The sequence below is a fragment of the Anthonomus grandis genome, chromosome 20 (assembly GCF_022605725.1).
Source record: "Anthonomus grandis grandis chromosome 20, icAntGran1.3, whole genome shotgun sequence".
Lineage (NCBI taxonomy): Eukaryota > Metazoa > Arthropoda > Insecta > Coleoptera > Curculionidae > Anthonomus > Anthonomus grandis.
Window position 1 is genome coordinate 7,632,385 of NC_065565.1, and position 23,391 is coordinate 7,655,775.

General features: G+C 34.7%; 1 protein-coding gene across 22 annotated transcripts in view; it reads left to right on the forward strand.

The window, feature by feature from the left end:
• The window catches only part of LOC126747969 (mitogen-activated protein kinase kinase kinase 4), a 58,431-nt gene that overhangs the window by 4,463 nt on the left and 30,577 nt on the right, over nucleotides 1-23,391 (forward strand). For all 22 annotated transcript variants that reach the window (XR_007664547.1, XR_007664546.1, XR_007664548.1 and 19 more), the window contains exons 6-14: nucleotides 91-260; nucleotides 324-558; nucleotides 5,557-5,785; nucleotides 7,521-7,702; nucleotides 10,601-10,817; nucleotides 13,383-13,761; nucleotides 13,839-13,980; nucleotides 14,058-14,219; nucleotides 14,313-14,433. Coding sequence is in view for 4 of the 22 variants with exons in the window: in XM_050456946.1 (XP_050312903.1) it covers nucleotides 91-260; nucleotides 324-558; nucleotides 5,557-5,785; nucleotides 7,521-7,702; nucleotides 10,601-10,817; nucleotides 13,383-13,761; nucleotides 13,839-13,980; nucleotides 14,058-14,219; nucleotides 14,313-14,433 (1,837 nt within the window). In the remaining 18 variants the exon portion in view is untranslated. The remainder of the gene's footprint in view (nucleotides 1-90; nucleotides 261-323; nucleotides 559-5,556; nucleotides 5,786-7,520; nucleotides 7,703-10,600; nucleotides 10,818-13,382; nucleotides 13,762-13,838; nucleotides 13,981-14,057; nucleotides 14,220-14,312; nucleotides 14,434-23,391) is intronic.

A 23,391-nucleotide genomic window follows, 5' to 3' on the forward strand; every position in this document is an offset into this window, starting at 1 on the left:
CCTCCAAAATCCCAACGGTTTTCGCGAAAATCACCGAAAACCCGAATTAGATTTTTCTCATTTCACATCACCCCCCCTCGTCTATAATAGATGAGCAGGGAAGAGTCCCTGTGGCAGACCGAATTCAAGGACCTCATCTGGCTGGAACTTCAGGCGTACCACGCGGACCGCACCCCCATCGAGGAGGACGACCACCTGTGCACCCAACGGGAGTCGGTCGAACCCCTTTTGGACGACATCATGAACTATCGCTTCGAGAGGTGCGTGCGCAATTGACTCGCGGTCCTTCTCGATCTTGATCCATTTTACCCTCTCCTTTATAGACGTTGCAAGACGTACGGCACCCAAAACAGCGACAGTGGCGTAGAGGAGGTCGTCGATTGTCCCGGGGGGTGTAATTCCGTTTTTTGTTCTTCGTGCGTCGAGGCGCAGAACGACGCCCTGAGAGAGGTCGAGGGGCTAATGAGGCGCCTCGAGGAAGCCGAGGCCCTTTTTCCTTCGTCGAAGGCGTTTTCCGAACTGTTCCCTTTGTATTGCAGCCCGGAATTCGTCAGTAGGGTGAGTGTGCGTTAACTTAGATATACCGGTGGGGCAAACCGGGTGCGGTAACTCGATATACCGGTGGGACAAACTATGATCGCGGGTGCGGTAATAGATATACGATAGAATATACGGGGTGTTTCGAATTTTGATGATTGATAATTCATTTTTTTAATATTCTAGTACGAACTGTCGGTTATTTCAATAATAATTTAAGCAATTATGGTTTTTACTATTTTGCCCTTTTAATTTAAATGTTTTAATAGCTTTTCAGTTTTTGAGGTCGTAATTTTCCACAGGCACTCCTGGAATAAATTCTGTATTTATTCCAGGATTTTTGGGGTCATTTTCCAAGTATTTCAAATTATTTTTGGATGAATTTTCTGACTTGTTTCCCATAAAAATTAATCTAAAACGTTTAGATCGGGAGATCTTGCCGGCCATCTTACGGGACCAAACCCCCCTTGTAAAATAAGTCGAAACTTGTCCACCCCACTTGATTAAACCGGGTTGTATAGTGATCTTTTAAAGGAATTACATCTCGAGCAGGACATCATATATTATTATTATTATTATCGGTAAATATAGGTTTATTAAACTGGAGAATATACGTGTATTATATACTATATTATACTGTTTACAGAAGGGAGATAATTACGGCATTTAAGAAAATTTAAACGTTGCTTTTATACTAAATATTTATATAAACGGTGATTTTGCAGAAGAATTATTTACTGGTAAAGTGTGTGGGGTGGGTGGGGGGTGTAAGGGTGACGTTAATGAAAAACGATTTTTTTGCAGAAAATATTTGAAAAAAAAATTAAATAATTCACTTTTTGATGTGTATTGCCACCTCGGCCGCCAGACCTAACCCGTCTCGACTTTTATTTTTAGAGTTATAAAAAGAATGGAATTAATTGGATCGATAGATGGAAGGTCAGTTTTAATAGTTTCAATGTTTTTATTAAAACAACCCTTACCCCCCACTCACCTCAAACAAAAAAAGTGTTACTATTTCTGGTTCACTTTTTGGACCTTGACTCATAAAACTCACTTTAACTCAGTGAGTTCTAAACTCACAAAAATCGTTCGCATATCAAAATGTTCACAGTAGAACGCACTAACTGTGAGTGAAAACCCCATTAAAATGCCTTGAATAGTTTTTTAATTATCCTGTCTAGAACATAATATGTCCTTAAAACATGAATATCCTGTGAACAAAAACCGCTATAACTCAACAACCACTTGAGCTAAAATTACGTTTTATATACCAAAATGATCCTCAGAAATCCTCTTATAATCTGTACAATAAACTGTGTTATTAGATTGGATATTAATGACAAAATCAGCTGTTATTTATGCATATTATTTTGGAAAACAGTGATTTTTCATAGGAATTTCCTACTGGTAAAGTATGTGGGGTGGGTGGGGGGGTGTAAGGGTAGTTTTGTTAAAAAATGGTTTTCATATTTTATAAAAAAAACCGTTTTTCACAAAAACTACCCTTACACCCCCCACCCGCCCCACATATTTTACCAGTAAGAAATTCCAATGAAAAATCACTGTTTTCCATAATAATATACATGAATAATAACTGATTCTGTCATTAATGTCCAATCTAATAACACAGTTTATCATACAGATTATAAGAGGGTTTTTGAGGATCATTTTGGTACATAAAACACAATTTTAGCTTAAATAGTTATTGAGTTACAGCAATTTATTATTCCAGGACAATCATATCTTGCAAACATAAGTTCCATATGAGTTAATTCAAAAACTATTCAAGACATGTTAATGAGGTTTTCACTCACAGTTAATGCGTTCTACTGTGAACTTTTTAATATGTGAACGATTTTTGTACCTCAAAAACTTTTTGAGTTAGAGGCAATTTTGTCCATCAAGGTCCTAAAGCCACCAAATTTGAAGTGATCAGACATTTTTGATCATAACTTGAAAACTACTCAAGATATTCCCATGATTCTTTTAGGTCATTATAGTGTGATTCCTGAGGATGGATTTGAGGGTAAAAACATCCTTCAAGGTTAAAAATTAAGGTAGTCAGAACTGTTTTGGGTGGGGTGTTTTTTTTTTGCTACTTCCATTAGCTAATTCTAACTTTCATCTCCGAAAGCCTGGAATAATTAAGTAATTTTTAAATTCCCTAAATTAAAAAAATAAAATACTCCCCGTACGCCACTGTCTTTGCCCCATAATATACCGGTACGGCGAACTAAAGCCTTGAGTGCAATAGTTTAATAATAATAGTGTTTATTTAGCATGAAATCGCAAAGGTATTAATAATATACCTATTTGGTTGACCCTACCGGTATACTTGTGTGTCAATTTGTTTAAAATATACAAGGATTAATATTTAAAAAAAAAAACTCACATTTTTTTAAATAAATTAATTATTCCAGGCACTAAATTTCGTTTTTTTTACAATGTTATTGGACATACCAGATTTTTATCAATTTTCCAACATTTTTGGTCATAACTTGGAAACAAATCAATATATTTTCATAGTTTTTTCACACCATTATAATGTGATTCTTGAGGATGGATTTGAGGGTAAAAACGTCGACCTAGACAAAAAATTTCGAAAGTTCTAGAACTTTTGGTTGAGGCATGTTTTTTTATCAATTTCCTTAGTAAATTCTCACTTTTCTGGTGAATATTTTGAGAAATAATTGGAATTGAATTAAAAGGGTTTTAGTGCAAGAAAGTGTGTTTCTTCCCAAACAATTCCGTACCAAAACGGTTCTTGTACCTCAAAGATCCTTTGAGTTACAGGCAATTTTGTCCATCAAGGTCTTAGAGCCACGAAGTTTGAAGTTTTTAAAATCACATTTTTATCAGACATTTTTGGTCATAACTCGGAAACTACTTAAGATATTCCTATAATTCTTTCATACCATTATAGTGTGATTCCTGAAGATGGATTTGAGGGTAAAAACGTCAGTTTAGGTGAAAAATTGAGGTAGTTAGGGCTGTTTTAGTTAGGGGTCGTTTTTTTAGGCTTACAGATGAAAAAATGGTGATTTTTTGGGAATTTTTCACTGGTAAAGTATATGGGGTGGGTGGGGGGTGTAAGGGTATTTTTTTTTGAAAAACTTTTTTTTTTAAATGACTAATATAGTTTTTCAAAAAAAAAAAAAAACCCTTGCCCCCCCACCCACCCCACACATTTGCCCAGTAAGAAATTCCTTTGTAAAATCACTGTTTTTGTATTAAATTATGTATTAATATACATATATATAATTATATCAAAATTAAATAAACAAAGTGTGTTTTTATGCATATTAATTAAGAAAACAATGATTTTTGAAAGTAATGTTTTACTGGTAAGCAGTGTGGGGCGGGTGGGGGGCTAATGGTAGTATTAATGAAAAAACGGTTTTTTTGCACGAAATAATTACTAAAAAAAGCGATTTTCCGTATACGCTATTGTGTAGGATACAATATACTTTTCATACACGTAGAGATAATTTTGTCCATCAAGGTCCTAAAGCCACCAAATTTGAAGTCTTTAGAACCACATTATTATCAGACATTTTTGGTCATAACTTGGAAACTACTTAAGATATTTACATAATTCTTTCACGCCATTATAGTGTGATTCCTGAGGATGGATTTGAAGGTAAAAACGTTGGTCTGGGTTGAAAATTGAAATAATTAGAGCCGTTTTGGTTGGAGTACTTTTTTTTGCCACTTTTATTAAGACATTTTAACTTTCCTTAAGAATATCTTAAGAACTAATGGGTGTATCCTCAAAAGGGTTTTAGTGCAATAGAGTCCATTTTTTACCAAACAATTTCATATGAGAACAATGCATGTAACTCAAAAACTTTTTGAATTAGAGGCAATTTTGTCTATCAAGGTTCTAAAGCCACCAAATTTGAAGTTTTCAAAATTATTACCTGACATTTTTGCTCATAACTTAGAAACTACTTAAGATATTTACATAATTCTTTCACACCATTATAGTGTGATTCCTGAGGATGGATTTGAGGGTAAAAACGTCGATCTGGGTGAAAAATTGAGGTAACCAGGGCTGTTTTAGTTAGGGGTCGTTTTTTTAGGCTTACTATATGAAAAAATAGTGATTTTTTGGGAATTTTCCACTGGTAAAGTATATGGGGTGGGTGGGGGGTAAGGGTAGTTTTTTTTTGAAAAACGTTATTTTTGTAAAAGAAAAAATAGTTTTTCAAAAAAACTACCCCTACACCCCCCACCCACCCCACATACTTTACCAGTAAGAAATTTCTATGAAAAATCATTTTTGTATTAAATATTTATTAATATACATATATTTAATTATATCAAAATTAAATAAACAAAGTGTGTTTTTATGCGTATTATATTGGAAAACAGTGATTTTTCAAAAGAATTTCTTACTGGTAAACAATGTGGGGTGGGTGGGGGGGACAAAGGTAGGTTTATAGAAAAAAACAATTTTTTTTGCATAAAATTTTATATATATAAACCATAATCGCTTAAACTATTAATACAATCACTAACAACATGCACTACAATATTAACAAAACATACAACACATTCATGACAGCGTTTATAGTATTGTCTTCAGTCAGTTTATCGCAGCCAACTGCGCCAAATCCAGTTCCAAAAATTCGAATTTTTATAAACTTTTTAATTAAAAAATCCGTTTATAGCGATGACGGTTCGGCAAAAGACGAAACGTCGTCCACATTATATTAAAAAAAAAAAATAGAAAAATTCATTTTAAAATAATAATAATAATAGTAACGGAACCATTCGGATCATTATTTTAATTTTTTATAAATTAAATTCCACCATCCCCCATTATTGACTTATTGACGATCGCACTTAAAAAAACACCCGCATATATAGAGGGCGCTAACCTAATAATACACAGACAGGAGGACAAACTTGCGTGCGGTAACTCGATATACCGGTGGGGACAAACTGTGATGGCGCGTGCGTCAATTGTCATTTTTCGACTCTTTTTATTTATTTAAAAAAATGTGATTAAAGGTGAAGGCGATCGTGCTCTGGTTCAACATGACCGAGACGCAACGATTGACGGTGAACAGTTTGGCGCGGCTCGTTTTATGTTTGGAGGCGAAACCGGGCAGTTGGCCGGTGATGTCCGACGAAGCCAATGGATCGTCCACGGACAGCAACAACAGCGTCACGTCCTCGGTGGGTGAGATCAGCGTCTGTTCGATGATCAAGAATGACATTTACAATATCGTGCCCCTGGGTGAGTTGATTTTTATTGATGAACATTATTATTAATGGTTTTGTTATGTAACGGGGTTTTTGAGGATCATTTTGGTATATAAAACGTAATTTTAGCTCGAGTGGTTGTTGAGTTATAGCGGTTTTTGTTTCAGAGGGTAGTCATGTTTTGCAAACATATGTTCTAAGCAGGATAATTTGAAAACTATTTAAGGTATCTTTATGGGGTTTTCACTAAAAGTTAGTGCGTTCTTTTCTGATCGTTTTGATATGCGAAGCATTTTTGTGAGTTAAGAACTCACTGAGTTATAGTGAGTTTTATGAGTCAAGGTCCAAAAAGTGAACCAGAAATGTTACAACTTTTTTTTTGGGGTAGGTGGAGGAGAAAGGTAAGGATTATTTTGATAAAAAACAACGTTTTTGCAAAAAAATAAATGCAATAATCAATTTATTAACACTCAAATATTGAATATACAAACAGCGGTATTAGATTGGATAATATGGATGAAAAACAGTGATTTTTCATAGGAATTTCCTACTGGTAAAGTATGTGGGGTGGGTGGGGGGTTGTAGGGGTAGTTTTTAAGAAAAACGGTTCTTTTTGTAAAAGATAAAAACCATTTTTTAAGAAAACTACCCTTAGCCCCCCACCCACCCCACATACTTTACCAGTAGGAAATTCCTATGAAAAATCACTGTTTTCCAAAATAATACCCATGAATAATAGCTGATTTTATCATTAATATCCAATCTAATAACACAGTTTATTGTACATATTATAAGAGGATTCTTGAGGATCATTTTGGTATATAAAACGTAATTTTAGCTTGAGTGGTTGTTGAGTTATAGCGGTTTTTGTTTTCAGGATAGTCATTTTTTGCAGACATATGTTCTGAGCAGGATAATTTGAAAACTATTCAAGGTATCTTTATGGGGTTTTCACTAAAAGTTAGTGCGTTCTCTTCTGAACATTTTGATATGCGAACGATTTTTGTGAGTTGACAACTCACTGAGTTATAGTGGGTTTTGTGAGTCAAGGTCCAAAAAATAAACCAGAAATGTTTAAACTTTTTTTGTGGTGAATGGGGGAAGCTAAGGATTATTTTGATAATAAACAAAGTTTTTGCAAAAAAAATAAATGCAATATTTAATTTAATAACATTCAAATATTTAAATAAATAAACCGTGTTATTACATTGGATAATATGGATAAAAACTAGTGATTTTTCATAGGAACTTCTTACTGGTAAAGTATGTGGGGTGGGTGGGGGGTGTAAGGGTAGTTTTTTTAGAAAAATGGTTTTTATCTTTTACAAAAAACAACTGTTTTTCATAAAAACTACCCTTACACCCCCCACCCACCCCACATACTTTACCAGTAAGAAATTCCTAGAAAAATCACTGTTTTTCAAAATAATATGCATGAATAACAGCTGGTTTTGCCATTAACCTCCAATCTAATAACACAGTTTATAGTACAGATTATAAAGGGGTTTCTGAGGATCATTTTAGTATATAAAACGTAATTTTAGCTCCAATAGTTGTTGAGTTACAGCGGTTTTTGTTTCACAGGGTAGTCATTACTTGCAAACATATGTTCTAGGCAGGATAACTTGAAAACTGTTCAAGATATCTTTATGGGGTTTTCACTAAAAGTTAGTGCATTCTTTTCTGAACCTTTTGATATGCGAACGATTTTTGTGAGTTAGGAACTCACTGAGTTACAGTGAGTTTTGTGTCACTATCCCCATTCGTAGCCCTGCTGATCACCAAAAAGGACCAGAACAACGTGTCCCCCTACCGGCGCTACATAGAGAACATCCTCAAGACCCGCGCACTGTACAAAAGTCTCAGTTTCCTCGAGTCGATGCACGTGAACGTTTTGGACAAAGTCAATCTGACCTTAGCCAAGCCGGAGGACGCCGAAATATTCTCGCAGGTGAGTTAGTGGTACCGTCCCAAACAAACAAACCGCGTTGTATTAAGGTTTAATAAACGTTTATTTTTGGTTGAACTTAAACGATAAATATCGGATAAATTGTACTCGCACGAAGTTTCAAGTAAATTGCTCTTGATTTGAATTTTTTATGAATTTTTAAAGTTGAATTAAAATAATTTTTGGACTGTTTTTGGTAAAAAATGTATAACTTAAAAAGTAGTAGACCAATTGACTTGCAATCTTCTCTCATTTATTAGCAATAGATCTCTTAATGATCACACGAAGTTTCAAGTAAATTGCTCTTGATCTGAATTTTTTATGAATTTTTAAAGCTGAAATAAAATAATTTTCGGACTGTTTTTACTAAAAAATGTATAACTTAAAAAGTAGTAGACCAATTAACTTGCAATCTTCTTTCATTTATTAGCAATAGATCTCTTAATAATCACACGAAGTTTCAAGTAAATTGCTCTTGATTTGAATTTTTTATGAATTTTTAAAGTTGAATTAAAATAATTTTTGGACTGTTTTTGGTAAAAAATTGATAACTTAGCAAATAATGGACCAATTAACTTGCAATTTTCTCTCATCTATTAGCGATAGATCTCTTAATGATCACACGAAGTTTCAAGTAAATTGCTCTTGATTTGAATTTCTTATGAATTTTTAAAGTTGAATTAAAATAATTTTTGGACTGTTTTTACTAAAAAATTTATAACTTAAAAAGTAGTAGACCAATTAACTTGCAATCTTCTTTCATTTATTAGCCATAGATCTCTTAATGATCACACGAAGTTTCAAGTAAATTGCTCTTGATCTGAATTTTTTATGAATTTTTAAAGTTGAATTAAAATAATTTTTGGACTGTTTTTGGTAAAAAATTTATAACTTAAAAAGTAGTAGACCAATTAACTTGCAATCTTCTCTCATCTATTAGCGATAGATCTCTTAATGATCACACGAAGTTTTAAGTAAATTGCTCTTGATGTGAATTTTTTATGAATTTTTAAAGTTGAATTAAAATAATTTTTGGACTGTTTTTGGTAAAAAATTTATAACTTAAAAAGTAGTAGACCAATTAACTTGCAATCTTCTCTCATTTATTAGCCATAAATCTCTTAATAATCACACAAGGTTTCAAGTAAATTGCTCTTGATTTGAATTATTTATGAATTTTTAAAGTTGAATTAAAATAATTTTTGGACTGTTTTTGGTAAAAAATTGATAACTTAGCAAATAATGGACCAATTAACTTGCAATCTTCTCTCATCTATTAGCGATAGATCTCTTAATGATCACACGAAGTTTCAAGTAAATTGCTCTTGATTTGAATTTTTTATGAATTTTTAAAGTTGAATTAAAATAATTTTTGGACTGTTTTTACTAAAAAATTTATAACTTAAAAAGTAGTAGACCAATTAACTTGCAATCTTCTCTCATTTATTAGCGATAGATCTCTTAATGATCGCACGAAGTTTCAAGTAAATTGCTCTTGATTTGAATTTTTTATGAATTTTTAAAGTTGAATTAAAATAATTTTTGGACTGTTTTTGGTAAAAAATTGATAACTTAGCAAATAATGGACCAATTAACTTGCAATCTTCTCTCATCTATTAGCGATAGATCTCTTAATGATCACACGAAGTTTTAAGTAAATTGCTCTTGATCTGAATTTTTTATGAATTTTTAAAGTTGAATTAAAATAATTTTTGGACTGTTTTTACTAAAAAATTTATAACTTAAAAAGTAGTAGACCAATTAACTTGCAATCTTCTCTCGTATATTAGCCATAGATTTCTTAATGATCACACGAAGTTTTAAGTAAATTGCTCTTGATGTGAATTTCTTATGAATTTTTAAAGTTGAATTAAAATAATTTTTGGACTGTTTTTGGTAAAAAATTGATAACTTAGCAAATAATGGACCAATTAACTTGCAATCTTCTCTTATTTATTAGCGATAGATCTCTCAATGATCACACGAAGTTTCAAGTAAATTGCTCTTGATTTGAATTTTTTATGAATTTTTAAAGTTGAATTAAAATAATTTTTGGACTGTTTTTGGTAAAAAATTTATAATTTAAAAAGTATTAGACCAATTAACTTGCAATCTTCTCTCATTTATTAGCAATAGATCTCTTAATGATCACACGAAATTTCAAGTAAATTGCCCTTGATTTGAATTTTTTATAAATTTTTAAAGTTGAATTAAATTAATTTTTGGACTGTTTTTGGTAAAAAATTTATAACTTAAAAAGTAGTAGACCAATTAACTTGCAATCTTCTCTCGTATATTAGCCATAGATTTCTTAATGATCACACGAAGTTTTAAGTAAATTGCTCTTGATGTGAATTTCTTATGAATTTTTAAAGTTGAATTAAAATAATTTTTGGACTGTTTTTGGTAAAAAATTGATAACTTAGCAAATAATGGACCAATTAACTTGCAATCTTCTCTCATCTATTAGCGATAGATCTCTTAATGATCACACGAAGTTTCAAGTAAATTGCTCTTGATGTGAATTTTTTATGAATTTTTAAAGTTGAATTAAAATAATTTTCGGACTGTTTTTACTAAAAAATTTATAACTTAAAAAGTAGTAGACCAATTAACTTGCAACCTTCTCTCATTTATTAGCGATAGATCTCTTAATGATAGCACGAAGTTTCAAGTAAATTGCTCTTGATTTAAATTTTTTATGACTGTTTAAAGTTGGTTAAATAACAGACTGTTGAACCAATGATTTCATCTAAAGAATTTCATCAAATATTTCAGTTGTCGGTAGCAATCTCCCCCTTTTATAAACCGAATAGTATATGATACACGTATATACGACGTTAGATAAATAGCAAAAACTGTCCTCTCATGCCCCGCCCTGGAACCCCCCCCTTTACTTAGGTCGTCTGCCGGACGCAGGAAGAGGAGCTGGTGCGTTACGGCGCGTGGAGCCCCGAGGCCGACCAGCTGCGCCTGCCGTCGTACCGCGCGATTTTCCTGTTTCTCGCCGCGGTACCGTCCGAGGTGATCAACGAGTACCTGCGCATGCGACTCGAACAGAAACCGCAGAACCCCTCGCCCCTCAGCGTCCGACAACTGATGCGGGAACTGAAAGAAGGTAAAAAACTTCAAAAGTCAGTCGGCGCCATCTGCGGGCTTTTTTGGTACTACGAGTTTGTGTGTGTTGTTATGTTTAAAAGGTCCGAGGGAGGACTGAACGGTCCGAGAGTGGAGTGGGAGGGAGACGGGGCTGAAAAAACGTGTTCTTGTTCTTGTTTCTAACCTTCCTGGTTCCTTTCAGGCGTTTCTTGTTTGTTCCAGGAATTTGAGGTTATTTCTTCCCGGTTTTTTAGGAACTTACCTTCTCTTTATTTAAACCTTTTTCCAGGCATTTGCCTCCGTTTCCCCTGGTGTTTCTGGACTGAATGACTTTAATTTTAATTTTTATTTAATTAATTAATTATTATTATTAATTATTATTATTTAATTTTTATTTTTTACTTTAATTCATTCCCTATTATTCCAAAATGGTTCAAATAAAGAGACCGGAAATGAAGCCTGGAAAATAGGGAGAAAATGGTCTCGAATTACTGGAATAATAAGGAAATTAAGTCTTAATTTTCTGGAACAACCAGGAAATGCCTTCAGGAGTCCAGGAACAACAGAAGAATGAAGGAGAAAGGTTTAAATGAAGAGGATTGAAAAGAGGGAAGGAATGAAGGAGGCATATAATTTGTCCCTTATTGAAAAGTGAATATCTCGGGTTGTAGTAGTCCAAATTTAGAAATTCTTGATTTATTGAGTAGTCTGAAGCCTTTTTAGTATTTTTTGAAAAAATCACTAAAATCTGTTGACTAGAAGTCAAGATAATGGAATTCCTAGTCCAGGAGTGCCTGTAAGGGACAAAATAATTTGTCTCTTATTGGAAAGTGAATATCTTGGGTTCTAGTAGTCCAAATTTGGAAATTCTTGATTTATTGACTAGTCTGAAGACTTTTTAGTCTTTTTTGAAAAAATCACTAAAATGCGTAGACTAGAAGTCAAGATATTGGAATTCTTAGTCCAGGAGTGCCTGTAAGAGAGAAAATAATTTGTCTCTCATTGGCAAGTGAATATCTCGGGTTCTAGTAGTCCAAATATAGAAATTCTTGATTTGTTGAGTAGTCTGAAGTCTTTTTAGTCTTTTTTGAAAAAATCATTGAAATCCGACCATTAGAAGTCAAGATATTGGAATTCTAAGTCCAGGAGTGCCTGTAAGGAGGAAAATAATTTGTCCCCTATTGAAAAGTGAATATCTCGGGTTGTAGTAGTCCAAATTTGGAAATTCTTGATTTGTTGACTAGTCTGAAGTCTTTTTAGTCTTTTTTGAAAAAATCACTAAAATGCGTTGACTAGAAGTCAAGATAATGGAATTTTTAGTCCAGGAGTGCCTGTAAGGAGGAAAATAATTTGTCCCTTATTGGCAAGTGAATATCTCGGGTTCTAGTAGTCCAAATTTAGAAATTCTTGATTTGTTGACTAGTCTGAAGTCTTTTTAGTCTTTTTTGAAAAAATCACTAAAATGCGTTGACTAGAAGTCAAGATAATGGAATTCTTAGTCCAGGAGTGCCTGTAAGGAGGAAAATAAATTGCCTCTCATTGGCAAGTGAATATCTCGGGTTCTAGTAGTCCAAATTTAGAAATTCTTGATTTGTTGAGTAGTCTGAAGTCTTTTTAGTCTTTTTTGAAAAAATCAATAAAATCCGTTGACTAGAAGTCAAGACAATGGAATTCTTAGTCCAGGAGTGCCTGTAAGGAGGAAAATAATTTGTCCCTTATTGGAAAGTGAATATCTCGGGTTCTAGTAGTCCAAATTTAGAAATTCTTGATTTATTGAGTAGTCTGAGGTCTTTTTTAGTCTTTTTTGAAAAAATCACTAAAATCCGTTGACTAGAAGTCAAGATATTGGAATTCTTAGTCCAGGAGTGCCTGTAAGGAGGAAAATAATTTGTCCCTTATTGGCAAGTGAATATCTCGGGTTCTAGTAGTCCAAATTTAGAAATTCTTGATTTGTGGACTAGTTTGAAGTCTTTTTTAGTCTTTTTTGAAAAAATTACTAAAATGCGTTGACTAGAAGTCAAGATAATGGAATTCTTAGTCCAGGAGTGCCTGTAAGAGAGAAAATAATTTGTCTCTTATTGACAAGTGAATATCTCGGGTTGTAGTAGTCCAAATTTAAAAATTCTTGATTTATTGAGTAGTCTGAAGTCTTTTTTAGTCTTTTTCCAAAAAACTACCCTTACACCCCCCACCCACCCCACATACTTTACCAATAAGAGATTCCAATGAAAAATCACTGTTTTTCAAAATAGTATTTCCCTTTTTCCTTTTTTCTCTCCCTCTTTTTTACCCTCTTTGTCTCTCTTTCCGTTTCTTTCTTTCAGCTTTCTCTCTGCCTCTCTTCGTCTCTCTCTTTCATTGTTTTTCCCTCTTTTTTTACTCTCTTTATCACTCGCTCCCTTTTTCCTTTTTTATTGGACTCTCTTTTCTTTTCTCTCTCTCTCTATTTCTCTCTGCTCTCTATTCCTTTTCTGTCTCTCCCTTTCTTTCCCCTTTTTTTCTCTCTCTCTCTCTCTTTTTCTTTCTCTTTTCTCCCTCTCTTCCTCTCTCTCTCTTCGTCTCAAACTCGTCGCAACTCCCGCAGGTCTCCGGGTCGCGGTGACCGAACGGGACCGCGTCGACCGGTACCTGAAGACGTTCGGGCACGAGCACCGCCTCCCCCCCGCCCACACCAAAACCCTCGACGACTTCTCGAACTGTCTGCTGGCCGTCTTCAGGGACTACCTGGGGTACCTGGAGCAGTGGGTGCTGCTGCACCACGACACCTTCCAGAAGAACCTGCTGGAGGAGGAGTTCCGGTTCTCCCTGGGGGTCATCAAACACATCGAGGGTGGCGGCGAATTGTTGTCCGACAAGTACGTCGCCATATTGAGTCGCATATTGGAACGGATCGCCGACCGGCTAATGAAGAAAGTGGACGGGTTCCTGGTGACCATCGGCGAGGAGGGCAGGGGTACTTTGAAGTGAGTGGAGCACCTCGTTCGTTTGTTTTTTGGTACTAATGTAAGGGTGGGGGTGGTGGGGGGGTGTTTTTTTGCAGACAAACGTTGTTCAACGTGTGCAGGGAGTTGCAGAGCATCTTCAACGACGAGCGGGAGATGAGCATGAAGACGATGGCGTTCGCGAAACTGCTCACGGCCAAGTGTCGACCTTCGAACACCGACGGGTTCAAGTCCTTGAAGGTGAGAAGACAATTGACGACTTCTCGTGTGATTTTACAATAAACACTGGAGCAATTAACTGACGTCCGACTTTCCAGAACTGCATCGTGGCCTTCAAGTGCATCATCCCGACCGCCATTGCGAAGGTGCAGAGTTTCTTCAACTACGTGAGGGCGGATTATTTCGACGAGAGCGACCGTCACGCCCTCTGTTCCCGCATCAGGGAAATCCTGATGCAGATCTACCGGTTCGGTTTCGAGGTACAACGATTGTCAAATGTCACAACTGTCAAATGTCACAATTGTCAAATGTCAAATTAATGATGATTTTCTTCTTCTTTTTTTTTTCGTCAGTTCTACAAAGAAATGGCCGACGGGGTACCGACCGACTATAGGGCGAAACTGATCTACAGCATGGTCCAGTTTGCCAAACTGTGGATGTCGTTCGTCACCGAGAGGTGCGAGAGGGGCAGAGGTAACTGTTGAATTTGAAAAATAAATAAATAAATAAACAATATAAAAATAATAACGGAAATAAATAGGAAAGCATGTAAAAGAGCAAAGACAGTCTGAGGTAACTTGGGTCATAACTCCACTTCTAGTGCTCAGATCGAGTTGATTTTTGTTTTAAAAGATTCTTTGAAGTGTTCTTAAGCTTTCATTGAAGGAATCATGGAAATCGATCCATTAGAACCATTTTTATCCAATTTTTTGGAAAACATGTCCAAGAGCAAAGACAGTCTGAGGTAACTTGGGTCATAACTCCACTTCTAGTGCTCAGATCGGGTTGATTTTTGTTTTAAAAGATTCTTTAAAGTGTTCTTAAGCTTCCATTGAAGGAATCATGGAAATCGATCCATTAGAACCATTTTTATCCAGTTTTTTGGAAAAACATGTCCAAGAGGAAAGACAGTCTGAGGTAACTTGGGTCATAACTCCACTTCTAGTGCTCAGATTGGGTTGATTTTTATCTTAAAAGATTCTTTGGAGTGTTCTTAAGCTCTCATTGAAGAAATCATGGAAATCGATGCACTAGAACCATTTTTATCCAATTTTTTGGAAAACATGTCCAATAAGAAAGACAGTCTGAGGTAACTTGGGTCATAACTCCACTTCTAGTGCTCAGAACGAGTTGATTTTTGATTTAAAAGATTCTTTGGAGTGTTCTTAAGCTTTCATTGAAGAAATCATGAAAATCGATGCATTAGAACCATTTTTATCCAGTTTTTTGGAAAACATGTCCAATAGGAAAGATAGTCTGAGGTAACTTGGGTCATAACTTTACTTCTAGTTCTCAGATCGAGTTGATTTTTGTTTTAAAAGATTCTTTAGAGTGTTCTTAAGCTTCCATTGAAGGAATCATGGAAATCCATGCACTAGAACCATTTTTATCCAGTTTTTTGGAAAACATGTCCAAGAGGAAAGACAGTCTGAGGTAACTTGGGTCATAACTCCACTTCTAGTGCTCAGATCGAGTTGATTTTTGTTTTAAAAGATTCTTTAGAGTGTTCTTAAGCTTTCATTGAAGAAATCATGAAAATCGATCCATTAGAACCATTTTTATCCAATTTTTTGGAAAACATGTCCAATAAGAAAGACAGTCTGAGGTAACTTGGGTCATAACTCCACTTCTAGTGCTCAGATTGGGTTGATTTTTATCTTAAAAGATTCTTTGGAGTGTTCTTAATCTTTCGTTGAAGGAATCATGGAAATCCATGCACTAGAACCATTTTTATCCAATTTTTTGGAAAAACATGTCCAAGAGCAAAGACAGTCTGAGGTAACTTGGGTCATAACTCCACTTCTAGTGTTCAGATCGAGTTGATTTTTGTTTTAAAAGATTCTTTAAAGTGTTCTTAAGCTTTCGTTGAAGAAATCATCGAAATCGATCCATTAGAACCATTTTTATCCAGTTTTTTGGAAAACATGTCCAAGAGGAAAGACAGTCTGAGGTAACTTGGGTCATAACTCCACTTCTAGTGCTCAGATCGGGTTGATTTTTATCTTAAAAGATTCTTTGGAGTGTTCTTAAGCTTTCGTTGAAGAAATCATCGAAATCGATCCATTAGAACCATTTTTATCCAGTTTTTTGGAAAACATGTCCAACAGGAAAGATAGTCTGAGGTAACTTGGGTCATAACTTTATTTCTAGTTCTCAGATCGAGTTGATTTTTGTTTTAAAAGATTCTTTAGAGTGTTCTTAAGCTTCCATTGAAGGAATCATGGAAATCCATGCACTAGAACCATTTTTATCCAATTTTTTGGAAAACATGTCCAATAAGAAAGACAGTCTGAGGTAACTTGGGTCATAACTCCACTTCTAGTGCTCAGATTGGGTTGATTTTTATCTTAAAAGATTCTTTGGAGTGTTCTTAAGCTTTCGTTGAAGAAATCATCGAAATCGATCCATTAGAACCATTTTTATCCAGTTTTTTGGAAAACATGTCCAACAGGAAAGATAGTCTGAGGTAACTTGGGTCATAACTTTATTTCTAGTTCTCAGATCGAGTTGATTTTTGTTTTAAAAGATTCTTTAGAGTGTTCTTAAGCTTCCATTGAAGGAATCATGGAAATCCATGCACTAGAACCATTTTTATCCAGTTTTTTGGAAAACATGTCCAAGAGGAAAGACAGTCTGAGGTAACTTGGGTCATAACTCCACTTCTAGTGCTCAGATCGAGTTGATTTTTGTTTTAAAAGATTCTTTAGAGTGTTCTTAAGCTTTCATTGAAGAAATCATGAAAATCGATCCATTAGAACCATTTTTATCCAATTTTTTGGAAAACATGTCCAATAAGAAAGACAGTCTGAGGTAACTTGGGTCATAACTCCACTTCTAGTGCTCAGATTGGGTTGATTTTTATCTTAAAAGATTCTTTGGAGTGTTCTTAAGCTCTCATTGAAGAAATCATGGAAATCGATGCACTAGAACCATTTTTATCCAATTTTTTGGAAAACATGTCCAAGAGGAAAGACAGTCTGAGGTAACTTGGGTCATAACTCCACTTCTAGTGCACAGATCGGGTTGATTTTTGTTTTAAAAGATTCTTTAAAGTGTTCTTAAGCTTTCGTTGAAGAAATCATCGAAATCGATCCATTAGAACCATTTTTATCCAGTTTTTTGGAAAACATGTCCAAGAGGAAAGACAGTCTGAGGTAACTTGGGTCATAACTCCACTTCTAGTGCTCAGATCGGGTTGATTTTTATTTTAAAAGATTCTTTAGAGTGTTCTTAAGCTTTCGTTGAAGGAATCATGGAAATCGATCCATTAGAACCATTTTTATCCAGTTTTTTGGAAAATATGTCCAATAGGAAAGACAGTCTGAGGTAACTTGGGTCATAACTCCACTTCTAGTGCACAGATCGGGTTGATTTTTGTTTTAAAAGATTCTTTAAAGTGTTCTTAAGCTTTCGTTGAAGAAATCATCGAAATCGATCCATTAGAACCATTTTTATCCAGTTTTTTGGAAAACATGTCCAACAGGAAAGATAGTCTGAGGTAACTTGGGTCATAACTTTATTTCTAGTTCTCAGATCGAGTTGATTTTTGTTTTAAAAGATTCTTTAGAGTGTTCTTAAGCTTCCATTGAAGGAATCATGGAAATCCATGCACTAGAACCATTTTTATCCAGTTTTTTGGAAAACATGTCCAAGAGGAAAGACAGTCTGAGGTAACTTGGGTCATAACTCCACTTCTAGTGCTCAGATCGAGTTGATTTTTGTTTTAAAAGATTCTTTAGAGTGTTCTTAAGCTTTCATTGAAGAAATCATGAAAATCGATCCATTAGAACCATTTTTATCCAATTTTTTGGAAAACATGTCCAATAAGAAAGACAGTCTGAGGTAACTTGGGTCATAACTCCACTTCTAGTGCTCAGATTGGGTTGATTTTTATCTTAAAAGATTCTTTGGAGTGTTCTTAAGCTCTCATTGAAGAAATCATGGAAATCGATGCACTAGAACCATTTTTATCCAATTTTTTGGAAAACATGTCCAAGAGGAAAGACAGTCTGAGGTAACTTGGGTCATAACTCCACTTCTAGTGTTCAGATCGAGTTGATTTTTGTTTTAAAAGATTCTTTGCATTGTTCTTAAGCTTCCGTTGAAGAAATCATGAAAATCGATGCATTAGAACCATTTTTATCCAGTTTTTTGGAAAACATGTCCAATAGGAAAGATAGTCTGAGGTAACTTGGGTCATAACTTTACTTCTAGTTCTCAGATCGAGTTGATTTTTGTTTTAAAAGATTCTTTAGAGTGTTCTTAAGCTTCCATTGAAGGAATCATGGAAATCCATGCACTAGAACCATTTTTATCCAGTTTTTTGGAAAATATGTCCAATAGGAAAGACAGTCTGAGGTAACTTGGGTCATAACTCCACTTCTAGTGTTCAGATCGAGTTGATTTTTGTTTTAAAAGATTCTTTGGAGTGTTCTTAAGCTCTCATTGAAGAAATCATGGAAATCGATGCACTAGAACCATTTTTATCCAATTTTTTGGAAAACATGTCCAAGAGGAAAGACAGTCTGAGGTAACTTGGGTCATAACTCCACTTCTAGTGCACAGATCGGGTTGATTTTTGTTTTAAAAGATTCTTTAAAGTGTTCTTAAGCTTTCGTTGAAGAAATCATCGAAATCGATGCATTAGAACCATTTTTATCCAGTTTTTTGGAAAACATGTCCAAGAGGAAAGACAGTCTGAGGTAACTTGGGTCATAACTCCACTTCTAGTGTTCAGATCGAGTTGATTTTTGTTTTAAAAGATTCTTTGCATTGTTCTTAAGCTTCCGTTGAAGAAATCATGAAAATCGATGCATTAGAACCATTTTTATCCAGTTTTTTGGAAAACATGTCCAATAGGAAAGATAGTCTGAGGTAACTTGGGTCATAACTTTACTTCTAGTTCTCAGATCGAGTTGATTTTTGTTTTAAAAGATTCTTTAGAGTGTTCTTAAGCTTCCATTGAAGGAATCATGGAAATCCATGCACTAGAACCATTTTTATCCAGTTTTTTGGAAAATATGTCCAATAGGAAAGACAGTCTGAGGTAACTTGGGTCATAACTCCACTTCTAGTGTTCAGATCGAGTTGATTTTTGTTTTAAAAGATTCTTTGGAGTGTTCTTAATCTTTCGTTGAAGGAATCATGGAAATCCATGCACTAGAACCATTTTTATCCAATTTTTTGGAAAAACATGTCCAATAGGAAAGACAGTCTGAGGTAACTTGGGTCATAACTCCACTTCTAGTGTTCAGATCGAGTTGATTTTTGTTTTAAAAGATTCTTTGGAGTGTTCTTAATCTTTCGTTGAAGGAATCATGGAAATCCATGCACTAGAACCATTTTTATCCAGTTTTTTGGAAAATATGTCCAATAGGAAAGACAGTCTGAGGTAACTTGGGTCATAACTCCACTTCTAGTGTTCAGATCGAGTTGATTTTTGTTTTAAAAGATTCTTTGGAGTGTTCTTAATCTTTCGTTGAAGGAATCATGGAAATCCATGCACTAGAACCATTTTTATCCAATTTTTTGGAAAAACATGTCCAAGAGCAAAGACAGTCTGAGGTAACTTGGGTCATAACTCCACTTCTAGTGTTCAGATCGAGTTGATTTTTGTTTTAAAAGATTCTTTGGAGTGTTCTTAATCTTTCGTTGAAGGAATCATGGAAATCCATGCACTAGAACCATTTTTATCCAATTTTTTGGAAAAACATGTCCAATAGGAAAGACAGTCTGAGGTAACTTGGGTCATAACTCCACTTCTAGTGTTCAGATCGAGTTGATTTTTGTTTTAAAAGATTCTTTGGAGTGTTCTTAATCTTTCGTTGAAGGAATCATGGAAATCCATGCACTAGAACCATTTTTATCCAGTTTTTTGGAAAATATGTCCAATAGGAAAGACAGTCTGAGGTAACTTGGGTCATAACTCCACTTCTAGTGTTCAGATCGAGTTGATTTTTGTTTTAAAAGATTCTTTGGAGTGTTCTTAATCTTTCGTTGAAGGAATCATGGAAATCCATGCACTAGAACCATTTTTATCCAATTTTTTGGAAAAACATGTCCAAGAGCAAAGACAGTCTGAGGTAACTTGGGTCATAACTCCACTTCTAGTGTTCAGATCGAGTTGATTTTTGTTTTAAAAGATTCTTTGGAGTGTTCTTAATCTTTCGTTGAAGGAATCATGGAAATCCATGCACTAGAACCATTTTTATCCAGTTTTTTGGAAAATATGTCCAATAGGAAAGACAGTCTGAGGTAACTTGGGTCATAACTTTATTTCTAGTTCTCAGATCGAGTTGATTTTTGTTTTAAAAGATTCTTTAGAGTGTTCTTAAGCTTCCATTGAAGGAATCATGGAAATCCATGCACTAGAACCATTTTTATCCAGTTTTTTGGAAAACATGTCCAAGAGGAAAGACAGTCTGAGGTAACTTGGGTCATAACTCCACTTCTAGTGCTCAGATCGAGTTGATTTTTGTTTTAAAAGATTCTTTAGAGTGTTCTTAAGCTTTCATTGAAGAAATCATGAAAATCGATCCATTAGAACCATTTTTATCCAATTTTTTGGAAAACATGTCCAATAAGAAAGACAGTCTGAGGTAACTTGGGTCATAACTCCACTTCTAGTGCTCAGATTGGGTTGATTTTTATCTTAAAAGATTCTTTGGAGTGTTCTTAATCTTTCGTTGAAGGAATCATGGAAATCCATGCACTAGAACCATTTTTATCCAATTTTTTGGAAAAACATGTCCAAGAGCAAAGACAGTCTGAGGTAACTTGGGTCATAACTCCACTTCTAGTGTTCAGATCGAGTTGATTTTTGTTTTAAAAGATTCTTTGGAGTGTTCTTAATCTTTCGTTGAAGGAATCATGGAAATCCATGCACTAGAACCATTTTTATCCAGTTTTTTGGAAAATATGTCCAATAGGAAAGACAGTCTGAGGTAACTTGGGTCATAACTCCACTTCTAGTGCACAGATCGGGTTGATTTTTGTTTTAAAAGATTCTTTAAAGTGTTCTTAAGCTTTCGTTGAAGAAATCATCGAAATCGATGCATTAGAACCATTTTTATCCAGTTTTTTGGAAAACATGTCCAATAGGAAAGATAGTCTGAGGTAACTTGGGTCATAACTTTATTTCTAGTTCTCAGATCGAGTTGATTTTTGTTTTAAAAGATTCTTTAGAGTGTTCTTAAGCTTCCATTGAAGGAATCATGGAAATCGATCCATTAGAACCATTTTTATCCAATTTTTTGGAAAAACATGTCCAAGAGGAAACACAGTCTGAGGTAACTTGGGTCATAACTCCACTTCTAGTGCTCAGATCGGGTTGATTTTTGTTTTAAAAGATTCTTTAGAGTGTTCTTAAGCTTCCATTGAAAAAATCATGGAAATCGATCCATTAGAACCATTTTTATCCAATTTTTTGGAAAATATGTCCAAGAGGAAGGACAGTCTGAGGTAACTTGGGTCATAACTCCACTTCTAGTGCTCAGATCGGGTTGATTTTTGTTTTAAAAGATTCTTTAGAGTGTTCTTAAGCTTCCATTGAAAAAATCATGGAAATCGATCCATTAGAACCATTTTTATCCAATTTTTTGGAAAACATGTCCAAAAGGAAAGATAGTCTGAGGTAACTTGGGTCATAACTCCACTTCTAGTGTTCAGATCGAGTTGATTTTTGTTTTAAAAGATTCTTTGCATTGTTCTTAAGCTTCCGTTGAAGAAATCATGGAAATCGATGCATTAGAACCATTTTTATCCAGTTTTTTGGAAAATATGTCCAAGAGGAAAGACAGTCTGAGGTAACTTGGGTCATAACTCCACTTCTAGTGCTCAGATCGGGTTGATTTTTGTTTTAAAAGATTCTTTAGAGTGTTCTTAAGCTTCCATTGAAAAAATCATGGAAATCGATCCATTAGAACCATTTTTATCCAATTTTTTGGAAAACATGTCCAAAAGGAAAGATAGTCTGAGGTAACTTGGGTCATAACTCCACTTCTAGTGCTCAGATCGGGTTGATTTTTGTTTTAAAAGATTCTTTAGAGTGTTCTTAAGCTTCCATTGAAAAAATCATGGAAATCGATCCATTAGAACCATTTTTATCCAATTTTTTGGAAAATATGTCCAAGAGGAAAGACAGTCTGAGGTAACTTGGGTCATAACTCCACTTCTAGTGCTCAGATCGGGTTGATTTTTGTTTTAAAAGATTCTTTAGAGTGTTCTTAAGCTTCCATTGAAAAAATCATGGAAATCGATCCATTAGAACCATTTTTATCCAATTTTTTGGAAAACATGTCCAATAGGAAAGACAGTCTGAGGTAACTTGGGTCATAACTCCACTTCTAGTGCTCAGATCGGGTTGATTTTTGTTTTAAAAGATTCTTTGGAGTGTTCTTAATCTTTCGTTGAAGGAATCATGGAAATCCATGCACTAGAACCATTTTTATCCAATTTTTTGGAAAAACATGTCCAAGAGCAAAGACAGTCTGAGGTAACTTGGGTCATAACTCCACTTCTAGTGTTCAGATCGAGTTGATTTTTGTTTTAAAAGATTCTTTAGAGTGTTCTTAAGCTTCCATTGAAGGAATCATGGAAATCCATGCACTAGAACCATTTTTATCCAATTTTTTGGAAAAACATGTCCAAGAGCAAAGACAGTCTGAGGTAACTTGGGTCATAACTCCACTTCTAGTGTTCAGATCGAGTTGATTTTTGTTTTAAAAGATTCTTTAGAGTGTTCTTAAGCTTCCATTGAAGGAATCATGGAAATCCATGCACTAGAACCATTTTTATCCAGTTTTTTGGAAAACATGTCCAAGAGGAAAGACAGTCTGAGGTAACTTGGGTCATAACTCCACTTCTAGTGCTCAGATCGAGTTGATTTTTGTTTTAAAAGATTCTTTAGAGTGTTCTTAAGCTTCCATTGAAGGAATCATGGAAATCCATGCACTAGAACCATTTTTATCCAGTTTTTTGGAAAACATGTCCAAGAGGAAAGACAGTCTGAGGTAACTTGGGTCATAACTCCACTTCTAGTGCTCAGATCGAGTTGATTTTTGTTTTAAAAGATTCTTTGGAGTGTTCTTAATCTTTCGTTGAAGGAATCATGGAAATCCATGCACTAGAACCATTTTTATCCAGTTTTTTGGAAAATATGTCCAATAGGAAAGACAGTCTGAGGTAACTTGGGTCATAACTTTATTTCTAGTTCTCAGATCGAGTTTATTTTTGTTTTAAAAGATTCTTTAGAGTGTTCTTAAGCTTCCATTGAAGGAATCATGGAAATCCATGCACTAGAACCATTTTTATCCAGTTTTTTGGAAAACATGTCCAAGAGGAAAGACAGTCTGAGGTAACTTGGGTCATAACTCCACTTCTAGTGCTCAGATCGAGTTGATTTTTGTTTTAAAAGATTCTTTAGAGTGTTCT